The sequence below is a fragment of the Leptodactylus fuscus genome, chromosome 2 (assembly GCF_031893055.1).
Source record: "Leptodactylus fuscus isolate aLepFus1 chromosome 2, aLepFus1.hap2, whole genome shotgun sequence".
In the NCBI taxonomy this organism is placed as follows: domain Eukaryota; kingdom Metazoa; phylum Chordata; class Amphibia; order Anura; family Leptodactylidae; genus Leptodactylus; species Leptodactylus fuscus.
Window position 1 is genome coordinate 256049236 of NC_134266.1, and position 13439 is coordinate 256062674.

A 13439-nucleotide genomic window follows, 5' to 3' on the forward strand; every position below is an offset into this window, starting at 1 on the left:
CATTATACAGCCTAGCAACAGCTGCACCTGGCACTCAACTCCATTGCCATGCTCCAATACAAGCATTGTACCATATATCAAAAAAATATTTTTAGTACCGTATGTAACTGAAGAAATAAATCAGATGAAAAGAAATATTAAACTATGAAATTTCTCCTATATTTTACATTTTCTATAAACATACCCGATGGCCTTGTCAAACTTTTTCATTTCCCATTCCATTTTGCTGATTTTACTAAAAAGAAAGAAACACAAACATAAAAAATTAACAAATTAAGCAGGAAAAAAAGTTGCAAATATATAAAAACATAGACAAGATGAATGGAATGTTTAATCAACGCTCGGACCTCTTTCAGACACAGATTATAGTGGTACAGAAAAGGACACTGGCACTGGAACACTGCAGCAAACCCACAACCATTGTGAAGGTATTTGTTATTTACGGATCTGGAAAATGTTCCCTGAAAAGATTCCTCGCAACGTTTATTGGAGGATTATATAGAAGCCACATGTGGAGTACCAGAAGCAAACGACCGGTAACAGCAAAGTTATTCCATGCTGTTATTTAGCCAGCCTTATCTCCCTTAAGAACACCTTAAGGATAGGGCATATTAGAATTCAACATGCCTGATTCATGTTCCTGATATAGTTCAATAAACATTGGCAGAGCATTTTAAATTGAATAAATTAAAACTGAAAAGATTATTCAGCTTCTTCTCTAGTACCCCACCAGTCAGTACATGCAGTTTTTCAACCTCTTCTCTAGCGCTCCACCAGTCAGTACAGAAAGTTTTGAACAGATTAAAACTGAGTTCTTCAGCTTCTTCTCTAGTGCCCCACCAGTCAGTACAGACAATTTTGAATATATTAGAACTGATAATTTCTGCAGCCTCTTCTCTAGTACTCTGCCAGTCAGTACAGTAATTTTGAACAGATTAAAACAGACAAATTCTTCAGCTTCTTCTCTAATGCGCTACCAGTCAGTACAGAAATCGTTGAATCGATTAAAACTGAACAGGTTCTTCAACATAATTGCTAGTGTCCCACCAGTCAGTACAGAAAGTGTTGAATAGATTAAAAGTGAGTTCTTCAGCTTCCTCTCTAGTACTCTACCAGTCAGTACAGTAAATTTCAACAGATAGAAACTGAGAAGTTCCTCAGCCTCTTCTCTGGTGCTCTACCAATCAGTACAGAAAGCGTTGAATAGATTAAAACTAAAAAGGTTCTTCAACATCTTCGTTAGTGCCCCACCAGTCAGTACAGAAAGTGTTGAACGATTAAAAGTGAGAAGTTCTTCAGCTTCTTCTCTAGTGCCCCACCAGTCAGTACAGACAGTTTTGAATACATTAAAACTGAGAAGTTCTGCAGCCTCTTCTCTAGTCCTCTACCAGTCAGTACAGTAAGTTTGAACAGATTAAAACTGACAAGTTCTTCCGTTTCTTCTCTAGTGCTCAACCAATCAGTACAGAAAGCGTTGAATAGATTAAAACTAAAAGGGTTCTTCAACATCTTCGCTAGTGCCCCACCAGTCAGTACAGAAAGTGTTGAATAGATTAAAAGTGAGTTCTTCAGCTTCCTCTCTAGTGCCCTACCAAGTCAGTACAGACAGTTTTGAATACATTAAAACAGGGAAGTTCTTCAGCTTCCTCTATAGTGCCCCACCAGGTGGTACAGACAGGTAAATAACTAATCTAATTTTAAAGTTTATAAGAATGTTTTAGGGAAAGGGAAAATGTCTGATGGTCACGTCTTAAAACTGTAAGGCCAAGACATACATTTTTCTTTTCAAGGCACGATAGTTTCAGTGGAATTATTTAGTAACTACAGTATATAGCATTATTATTTGATCATTGCATAGAATTGTCATTTGTGATCTTTATGGAAATACATGCGCACTATAGGGTATTATTGGGAGCCCTATGGTGGCAGTATGTAGGCTTTATACTTTAATTAGACATTTTATACTCCATTTACCACCTTCCAATAGAAGAACATGTAGGGGGTGCCAAGTGTTTGGTCAAGGATTTCCACTTTGATTTAGTTCTAACAAAACTGATACAAAGGTTGTATAAATCAGTAAGGGATCTGCTGGTATGTTCCCTTTAAAAACAGAGAAATAGTAAATCCCTAAAATGTAGTATTTCCTAGCTTAATTATTTTCCGCGATCATTCTGATACTTTGATATTTTTTAATACAGAATGTTCGTGCATAAACCTGAGATTTCTTTGCCAAAGGGCATCCTTCCCGATCATTGAGAAATTACGTTGCTGCGAGCGCTCCTACTGTGAAAGGCTTAACTTAGTTATTGCAAAACTGGGGCAAAGACCTTAAAAAGCAACATCTTAGAGATTCAGGCAGACTAATGGCTTGTAATTTATTCCTTTTTATGCTGTGCACAGAATACAGGCTGTGGGTGGATGGTCTGACATTTACTACTTTTATAAACTGCAATTCTAGGTCACATTATACATAAAAGGCCCATCTTTCTAAACTAGAACTTGACTGAACTGATGCAAACCAGGTTCAGAAAAAAAACCCTTAAAGGGGAACTCTACCCGGAGTATGCATTTACTTTGTTCTTTTGGGTAGCAGATAGTAGGACCTTTTCAGGTATAGAAAAAACTGTACAGTAGCTCCACTGGGTCCCAGCATCCTCACTGATCTACTCATTATAGGGAAGTCTCCATCTTTCTGAGCTATTCCTCCTCTACCCACAGCCACCAATGAGCATGGAGCCTGACCAATACCCCTGCAGATCCACTGAGACCTGTCACCGGGCTCACCAGTTACAGTCCTATGAAAAAGTTTGGGCACCCCTATTAATCTTAATCATTTTTAGTTCTAAATATTTTGGTGTTTGCAACAGCCATTTCAGTTTGATATATCTAATAACTGATGGACACAGTAATATTTCAGGATTGAAATGAGGTTTATTGTACTAACAGAAAATGTGCAATATGCATTAAACCAAAATTTGACTGGTGCAAAAGTATGGGCACCCTTATCATTTTATTGATTTGAATTCCCCTAACTACTTTTTACTGACTTACTGAAGCACAAAATTGGTTTTGTAACCTCACTGAGCTTTGAATTTCATAGCCAGGTGTATCCAATCATGAGAAAAGGTATTTAAGGTGGCCAATTGCAAGTTGTTCTCCTATTTGAATCTCCTCTGAAGAGTGGCATCATGGGCTACTCAAAACAACTCTCAAATGATCTGAAAACAAAGATTGTCCAACATAGTTGTTCAGGGGAAGGATACAAAAAGTTGTCTCAGAGATTTAACTTGTCAGTTTCCACTGTGAGGAACATAGTAAGGAAATGGAAGACCACAGGGACAGTTCTTGTTAAGCCCAGAAGTGGCAGGCCAAGAAAAATATCAGAAAGGCAGAGAAGAAGAATGGTGAGAACAGTCAAGGACAATCCACAGACCACCTCCAAAGAGCTGCAGCATCATCTTGCTGCAGATGGTGTCACTGTGCATCGGTCAAAAATACAGCGCACTTTGCACAAGGAGAAGCTGTATGGGAGAGTGATGAGAAAGAAGCCGTTTCTGCAAGCACGCCACAAATAGAGTTGCCTGAGGTATGCAGAAGCACATTTGGACAAGCCAGCTTCATTTTGGAAGAAGGTCCTGTGGACTGATGAAACAAAGATTGAGTTGTTTGGTCATACAAAAAGGCATTATGCATGGCGTCCAAAAAAAACAGCATTACAAGAAAAACACATGCTACCCACTGTAAAATTTGGTGGAGGTTCCATCATGCTTTGGGGCTGTGTGGCCAATGCCGGCACCGGGAATCTTGTTAAAGTTGAGGGTCGCATGGATTCCACTCAGTATCAGCAGATTCTTCAGAATAATGTTCAAGAATCAGTGACGAAGTTGAAGTTACGCCGGGGATGGATATTTCAGCAAGACAATGATCCAAAACACCGCTCCAAATCGACTCAGGAATTCATGCAGAGGAACAATTACAATGTTCTGGAATGGCCATCCCAGTCCCCAGACCTGAATATCATTGAACATCTGTGGGATGATCTGAAGCGGGCTGTCCATGTTCGGCCACCATCAAACTTAACTGAACTTGAATTGTTTTGTAAAGAGGAATGGTCCAAAATCCCTTCATCCATGATCCAGGAACTGATTAAAAGCTACAGGAAGCGACTAGAGGCTGTTATCATTGCAAAAGGAGGATCTACTAAATATTAATGTCACTTTTCTGTTGAGGTGCCCATACTTTTGCACCAGTCAAATTTTGGTTTAATGCATATTGCACATTTTCTGTTAGTACAATAAACCTCATTTCAATCCTGAAATATTACTGTGTCCATCAGTTATTAGATATATCAAACTGAAATGGCTGTTGCAAACACCAAAATATTTAGAACAAAAAATGATTAAGATTAATAGGGGTGCCCAAACTTTTTCATAGGACTGTATATGGGGAGCATCAACGTCATAACACTTTGATGCAAACGTCATGATGTTAATCTACCCCATGTGACCACGGAGACCCATTCACAGAACTCTGTGGCTCCCTGCCACCAATTATGTCACCCAGGCGGCCAGAAGATAACAGAACAAGAGAGGACTAAGGCCTCTGCTTGTTATATTCTGGGATCTGAAGAGACCCCAGAGTATTACAATGGCCCTTTGTTTCAGACTGAACAAGTTCAGTCCAATCCGAAAGGTGTAAGTGAACCTTGCGAGTATTTGAAGAACTAATCTCGTGAGGTTCATCCATGCGGTTGAGCCGATCTTGAGATTTCAGGATCGATTTTAAAATCCGATTTCCGATCATTTTCCAGCCAATCCCAATCATGAAATTTGCTCAATCGCTGATCGGGATCTGATCTTTCCCGATCCCAAACGCTCAACCCTAGTCAATGCTTCTCTATGGGAAAAGTCACTTTTAGGGTTGAGCCGATCTTGAGATTTCAAAATCTGATTTCCCATCAATTTCCAGCCAATCCCGATCGTGAAATTTGCTCGATCGCTGATCGGCATCCGATCTTTCCCGCTCCCGATCGCTCAACCCTAATTCATCCATCATTATGAGTCATTTTTTCTTAAAAAAAACACTGTAACATCTCTGCCTGTTCGGGCCTCTGCGCCACCCTCTGCTCGCATGCTGCGGCGCCGGAGGCGTGTGCAGTTTGACAATTTGCTTAAGGTTTTTAGTTGCACTGTGTGAACACGGCTCTAGTCCTTAATTGGATTTGCACCACACCCGTCTTCTGCCAAGGTTGCCTCTGTTCATTAAGTAGTTAATCTGTCTTGCCTGTGATTGACAGCTTTTCTTCCTGTCAGGTTCTGGGCGGGTTCTTCCTCCCCTATTTAGTCTTGGCTCACAGTCACACTGGTGCCGGTTATTGCCTCTTGCTTTCTGGTATCTCTTGCTGTTATTTACTTGTATGCTAATCCTTGACCTCTGGCTTTCCTACTGACTATTCTCTTGACTCCGATTTGGCACTGCATCGCTCTCTTGTTACCGAACCCTGGCTACCTGACCTCCCTTTGTTGTTGTACGTCTTGTCTGCGTTTTGTGTTTCACGTATTCAGGGAGGGATTGTCGTCGTGGTTGTCGCCTATTACCTAGGATAGGGTCTGGCAATAGGAAGGGAAAGCGGGGGGCTTCAGTTTAGGGCTCACTGTCCCTTGTGCCCCTCCCTCCAGGGTTCACCAGCAGCTTCTGGGGAATTATCGTCTGCTATTCCCTAACAACCACCCTCCTAAAAGACCAATTTTCAAAGCAATTTGGGTAATCACAAAGAGTTTTGGGACTCTATAAAGGATATTTATTTTGTTGTTCACGTCAGAGTACTGGCATAGAAGTGGCGCATCATCGGTGCCCGGCCAAGATTTGTCCCAAAACTCTGACACTTTCTTGTTTCTGGTCCCAACTCACCAATTTTTAAGAAATTGGGTAAAATGGGTGTGCTTGGGGGGGGATGTCTCAACCACAGTTACCAATAAAGTCCCTGGACAATTTGCCCATGCTTCTGCCCCTCCTACGAATGGTGGAAATATCCATTTCCCACACAGGAACGCCTAAAAACCTCCCATTTTGAGGGTTAATTTTATTAAAATCCGTCCCCTTTGCAGTTGGCTATGCTCCTTCCCATCCATGTCCTGCGATTGTTAGAACATGTAAGAACTGATATAACTTTGGTATAACTGGGGCAGATTTCAATTCTGGGACCTCCAGAGATTATTAAGAGGTCAGAGCCAGTGGAGAGATTGGTTAAGATTGCCGTAGCAAACACCAGTGTTAATAAAATTTTAAAGTCTTAATAAATTTCATATTATATGGGGGTACTTCCAAAGTCCTGTCTTAATTCATTCTCTGACAGGCACACGATGGACCAGAATTAGGCTGGGTTCACATTAAGGGTGCTTTCACACAATGTAAAGTGGAGCGCAATCTGGCACGTATACACGTGACGGCAGATGACACGCTCAAAATGCTCCCATTCATTTCAATGAGAGTTAGGAGCGTATACACCGCGTTAATTTGTGACCTTGATTTTGTGGCCGCAAAATCACGGGCGCAAAATAACGCGGCGCATATGCTCCTAACTCCCATTGAAATAAATGGGAGCATTTTGAGCGTTTCATCTACTGGCACGTGTATACGTGCCAGATCGCGCTCCACGTTACATCGTGTGAACGCACCCTAACACCACTGTCCGCCCCGGGGTTGTACGACTTTGTACGCCCCGGGGTTGTATGACTGAATGTACGACTTTGTTTCCAGGCGGAGAGGCCATCATATGGACACCGGCGGTTACCTTTAAAAACCCATTCAATTAAATGGGTTTTAATGCTGACCGTCGGCAAGCCGTCCCCTGTCCAGTCTCCCCGGAGTTTAGGACAGAAACTCCCGAAGTGGACAGCGGTGGTAGTGTGAACGTACTCTAAGAGTAATGCTAGCGCAAATAGGTGCAGCTGATCTGAAATCTACGCTAGTTAGGGACTGGAGTAGTTTTGCGTTATAATAAATATGGCAGAATGGGCGTCCCTGCCAGGCCCACCTTGATTCCTACCCTGCTTTGGACACCATCTAAAAAAGTGGTTCGTGGTGTGCCGAGACTGAGATGTGCCATGGGGCCCCAATAAGGCGTGAAGGTGAGATGTATTTTTGGCCAGCAGCCTCAGTCAGTGTGGGCCTATGTGTTTCATTTACTACAGATATGGTCACAAACGGGACTACAAAAAATTTCCTTCAAAGAATGAAAACGTAGCACCCTCACATTGGTTTAGACAACCATGTCTGACATGGCGGGGATTATTTCATGCCTGAATGCACCGCTATGTCCCTTGTTTGCTGGAATAAGATATGGAAGCCGATGACAATACTGCGCCATATGTGTCCAACTCCATCAAGTATCCCATCATTCTACATTTAGGTCTTTGCACATAAAAAGCACACGAAGAAACACTTATAGAAACAAGAATATTGTTATATGTCTCCAAACCATAATGCCCTAGAAAACGAGGATTCGATTCACCAAAGGATGAACCTGACTTGTTCCAATGGCAACACGGCTCACTTTACTGCTGTCCCCAAATGTACTTATAATGCATTTCTAATGGAATTAGTGCACGAGGGTCAGAATAATCCAACTACAGAGATTCAGAGACAGAGGGATTTATTAATATGGCCCAAAAGCAAAACTCTCCTAGCTGCCGATAGCAACCAATCACAGCGCAGCTTTCATTTCTCCGGAGCAGAATACAAAATAAAAGCTGAGCTGTGATTGGTTGCTATGGGCAACTAAGAGGATGCAGTTTAATAGATCTTCCCCAAAATGGCAGGAGCGACAGAGATCATGGCACCCCTGCACTTCGTTAGACAGTGCGCTTACATCCTAACGCTATGGTTCTCCACTGAATGGTTGCCCTTGAAAACAGGGGGCAACATGACTTGTTAGAGAGCTCTGAATCACTCCCCCTTGTCCGCTCCTGCCTTAGTCCGCCCCCTTGACAGTAGAGAGTCAAAATAAAATAGGCACCAAAACTAGCTGCGCTGCTTGCTCAGGAATGGTGGGGCCTAGAGAAAAGAATTCCAACGATGCCAGACTCAGCAGAGTCTATTACAAGATGCAAAGAACTGGGGTTGGTGGAGGAGGTGAAAGGTTCTTTTTAAATTCTATATTTTATAATTGACATGGGAGTCTTTTAAAGGGATCCTATCATTCAGATCAAATTTTTTGTCCCTAACATGTAGGAATAGCCTTAAGAAAGGTTATTTGTCTCCTACCTTTAGATGTCTTCTCCACGCCGCCATTCCACAGAAATCCCGCTTTTCGCCGGTATGCAAATTAGTTCTCTCGCAGCACTGGGGGAGAGCCCCAGCGCTCAAACAGCACTAGGGGCGTCCCCAATGTTGCGAGAAAACTCTCCAGCTCTGCCTCCATCTTCTTCAGGAACATCCTCTTCACACGTCTTCTTCCGGCGAAGGCGGTGAAACTTGTAGGCCTCGGGCAGAGCCGATTGCGCATGCCCACAGGCCACAAGAAAATGGCTGCTTACTTACTGCTTACTTACTGTGCAAGCGGCCATTTTTCTTGTGGCCACGAGCATGCGCAGTCGAAGAAGACGCGAAGCAGACCTATTCCTGAAGAACATGGAGGCGTCGCTGGAGAGTTCTCTCACGCCCGCAGTGCTGCGAGATAACTCATTTGCATGCCGGTGAAAACTGTGATTTCTACGGAATGGCGGCGTGGAGAAGACATCCAAAGGTAGGAGAAGAATAGCCTTTCTTATGGCTATTCCTCCATGTTAGGGACAAAAACTTTGATCTGAATGATAGGATCCCTTTAAGACTAATGGGCTCTAATGTCCTGTTACGCATGTGTGAAATGCCATCAGTCGGTGGGCACTTCCAAACAGGATGTTTTAGGGGCTACATATGGATAGAATAATACAATGCAGGCACAACTCCTAATCTTTTACTCCTGATATACTAGTATAAGACCATTTGTAAAAAAATTTTCTGGAAATCCCTTTAAATAATACCAATAAACGCAGGTATAATGTTGGATGCCAAGAACATTTGTACAGTTAATAAGATGCTAATAGGTTAAAACATGATCAGAATGAACACATAGACTTCCACTTAGCCTGTGGTTACAACTAAAGGGGTTTTCCATGAGAACACTTTGCTGATCTACTCTAGATTTAGGATGTACATTTGGTGGCAGTCGTACCCTTGGAACCACCAAGGATCATTAGATAGAAAGGGCTCCAGTGGGATCTTGACTACTTCAATACTTTACAGGACCAATTAGAAGAAAACCTGGCGCCTGTAGATGGGTTCTGGTGTGGGCCCAATGATGACAGTTGCAGCTCCTACTCGGACACCAGCCAAGAAGGGTGGTGGAAACAGAAAATGAGGATGGAAGGATGCAACACAAAAAGTAAATTTAGCCGTGTTTATTCAGTTCCAATGACAGTGGAGACAAGGCTACGCGTTTCGACATTGGGCGGGTGTCTTCTTCAGGCCAAGCAGGAGGTTCCAGCAATATTCAAGAGGGGAGAGGGGAAAAGGAAAAAATACAGCCCATAGTCCAGGTCACATATAAAAAGTATCCTCAATTATATAGACAAAAAAACGGAATACACTCACATTCCTTATAAGATCTGCAATGCTGCACGGTCCTGGGCGCTCCAAGCATAGATTCGTTCCAAAGTGAAATCCAGCAGGCTGCAGCTTCTTTAAAATCCACAAAATTTATTTGAAAATTCCCATTAAAAATACACAATGAAAACCGTGTGGCACATACTCCTTGGAAACAGAGGAAGTGTAGCTGACGTAGCTACGAATAAGGATTAAATATCCGAAACGCGTCAGCTACACTTCCTCTGTTTCCAAGGAGTATGTGCCACACGGTTTTCATTGTGTATTTTTAATGGGAATTTTCAAATAAATTTTGTGGATTTTAAAGAAGCTGCAGCCTGCTGGATTTCACTTTGGAACGAATCTATGGTTCCAGCAATAGCCATAGAATAGCCTTAGATTTGGTTCTAAGGCTATTGCTGGACACCTCCCGCTTGGCCTGAAGAAGACACCCGCCCAATGTCGAAACGCGTAGCCTTGTCTCCACTGTCATTGGAACTGAATAAACACGACCTTCCAGCCTAAAGTTACTTCTTGTGTTGCATCCTTCCACAGTAGCGCTCTATACAATTTCCCGATTTTTTTCGCACCTCATTTTCAATACTTTAGAGGAACAGAAACACTCCCATAGCTGTGCCCAATGCCGCAGGTCATTCTTATTTATTTGAAAGCCAATATAAATTCACAGAAAACCCCTTTAAATTTACATTGTACAGATAATATACAAGGGTGGTAGGTACAACAACAACACAATGCAAACACAAAAGGTTGTAAGGCATATGGTAAAAGATGCAGTCCTGCTTAACAAAGACTGAATTTTTTTTAAATGTTGAATCAATTATTTATTATGTTTATTATGAAATATAGAATTTAAAGAGAATATTTCACCACTTCCACTAAACCCAGTTCTGTACATCCATTAATAGGCCCCGCTCTGTTGATTCTGGCACAGTTGGAACTTTTCCTCTAGCCCCCACCATTCCTGAGCAAGTAATGCAGTTAGTTCTGGCACCTGATATGCTACTTAGACTCTACATTCAAGTAGAGACAAGGGGAGTGACTCAGAGCTCCAATGAGCCTCCTCCTGCCTGGGACTGCCCAACACACAGTACACAGCCTAACTAGAATATTGGAGACCAAAACTGCCTGCACTACTGGCTCAGGAATGGTGGGGACTAGAGAAAAAATTATAACTGTGCTGGAATCAGTGGAGTGGCACTGAGTATGCCAAGAACTACAATTGGCAAAGGTGGTGAAAGGTCTTCTTTAAAGAAAAATTATTTTTGAAAATTGACTAAAGCCCTGTTCACAACAAGCTACTTGTGACCATCGTTTCTCTTGTGTTTTTTTTGTTTTTTTTACCATTGTGACTTGTCTAAATAATAAATTTGGTAGCGTGTGGCAAACAACAATTGATTATGGTCAACTGATCAATAAATTCTATAGGCTTGGCCACCTTGGATAAGGGGGCGTTCACACTACCGTTGGTGTCCGCTCAGCAGTGTCCAGGGCTATTATCCGTACAAGATTTTAGCAATGGACACTAGCTGGTCCGTTTGTAATTTCCATTCATTTCAATGGGATTTTATCTTGTGTCCTTTAGTGTCTGCTTACACCCATGTCCGTTTTTTCAAGCGGACAAAAAAATCCTACATGTAGGACTTTTCTGTCCGTTTTTTTTTTTTTTAACATTGAGGTCTATGGGCAATGGACATATTACGGACATTGACTGATAGACATCAGTTATTGTCCGTCATCATAGGTGTCCGTTTTTGGTTTTTTATAAACACCAACAGTAGTGTGAACCCTACCTTAGACGTTCTCATTGCCCAGGCCATCAAAGCCAGTGGTTCCCCTCAAGGAGTAATGCACTCTTTGCAAGCGTACAGATTGTATACACCACTAAGACCCCTGATTTTTGAAAAATTCATACAATTTTATCTTTATAACAATTTTTTTGTCTCAAGTGTGAACAGGGCTCGGTAATTTAATATTTTGTTTCTGTTTGTAACTGACACTTCTGGGAATGCATCTTTAGCTAGAAAATCACAAAAAAATACACAAAAGTAAAACCAAACTATATACCTGAAGTCCTCTTTACTGACATCCCTTAAATTGCAAAACATAAAAAAGAAAGGAATAAAGCGACTAAGATAATAGGCAAAACATAAATAATGTGATAGGCAAGAATGAAAGACGCCCTAAAAACAGGGCAACAGCATTTCAGTAGGAAGTAATATTTTTCTGCACCATACACATATTGCTGCGGCTAAAAACATACAGAAGATAAGTTAAGAAGTTCCGACCTTGGAAGATCTACAGACATAACATAAGGTTACCTTGGCTTTATTAAACAGTGATGTAGAATACAGTCCAATAAAACGGGGGAAAAAAAAAGGGGGACATAAAAAAACCAAAAATAACAGACGCTATGAACCGTAACTCAAGGGACGTTCACCTTTCCATAACTCCAGCTTACAATATTGGTATACACAAGGCGAGAATGGTGTTGACCAATGTCATGGGGCCACACAAGGCAGAAAAGCTACATTTTTTGTTGCAGATTTTGCTGCATTTTTTTGAGCCAAAGCCAAAAGTGGATTGACCAGAAGGGAGAAATATAAGTAATCCAAGGGCGGCTTCAACAGGAATGGGGAACGAGGAATACGGTTTCTTATCTTTGGCTCAAAACCACAGCAAAAACTGCAACAAAACAAAATGCAGCTTTTAAGCAATGTGTGGCCCATGCTCAACTTGAGTGACCCCTTTTTCACATCTGCGTTTGGCAATCCGTTCAGGGGCGTCCGCATGGGGATCGCGCAAACAGAATATCAAATGCATTTGCAAGCTGTGTGCTGTGAAATCACACGGACCCCATAGACCATAATGGGGTCCGTGTGTTTGCCGCCAAATCTCCGCAGAGAACATGTGGACAGGAAAGTAGTTCACAATCTACTTTTCAGTCCACGTGGTTTGTTCGGGCAGCGCGCAGCAAGCTCACGGACCCCATTATAGTCTATGGGGTCCGTGTGCTTTCACTGAACACCGCTTGCCAGTGCGTTTGGTATTCCGTTCAGGGGGTCTACATGCAGACTTGCCCGAATAGAATACAAACGCAGTTGTGAACAAGGGGTTACCGTGAACAGTCCTGAAAAAATAGTCAAAGGCCGGTTGCCAATGACCGTGTTGAAACCGGCCTACCATATTTTAAAAGCATAGGCTGCACATGGGGGACACTGGATGTCCCCGTGTGCCGCCCGTACATGGGCCGTTCTTCCGTGACTCGTTTCATTAAATGAAAAGGAGCCACGGAAGCACAGCCAAGAAATAGGAGAAGAATAGGACATGTCCTATCTGATGTAGCCCAGACAGTCGGCCCACGAATATCATGGTATTGTGTAGGGGTCCATAGAAAAGAATGGGCCAGTGTGCTCTCCATAAAATAGACAGCACACTGACTCACAGCTCGGTTGTCTACCACCGCCCTAAGTTGGGGCCCCATGGCCCGGAAACGCTGCGGGCAAATCGCGGCATTATACTGGAACCGCAAAGTGGATGGGATTCATGCGAATCCCATGCCCACTTTGCGGTAAAATCTGCAGTGCGAACACGTTGCGATTTCCAAAACCGTTGCGGCATGGCATGTCAATTATATCTACGGAAATGCCGGCGGCACTCAGCGAACTTTCTGTTTAAAGCGCTGCGGGAAGAACCGTGATGTGTTGCGACGTATTTTTTCCCGAAGCACTTTAGTCTGCGGATCGTCCCATGGAGCCTTAGCCTAAGGCTACACGTTGTGTAAACAAAGCAATAGG

At 42.5% G+C, this 13439-nt stretch overlaps 1 protein-coding gene across 2 annotated transcripts in view; it reads right to left on the bottom strand.

Annotated features, from left to right (window-relative positions):
• ELMOD1 (ELMO domain containing 1) overlaps positions 1–13439 on the bottom strand; it is a 77259-nt gene that overhangs the window by 4525 nt on the left and 59295 nt on the right. For both annotated transcript variants that reach the window (XM_075266146.1, XM_075266145.1), the window contains 2 exons: positions 11710–11733; positions 185–235 (listed from right to left, as the gene is read on the bottom strand). In XM_075266146.1, coding sequence (XP_075122247.1) covers positions 185–235; positions 11710–11733 — 75 coding nt within the window. The remainder of the gene's footprint in view (positions 1–184; positions 236–11709; positions 11734–13439) is intronic.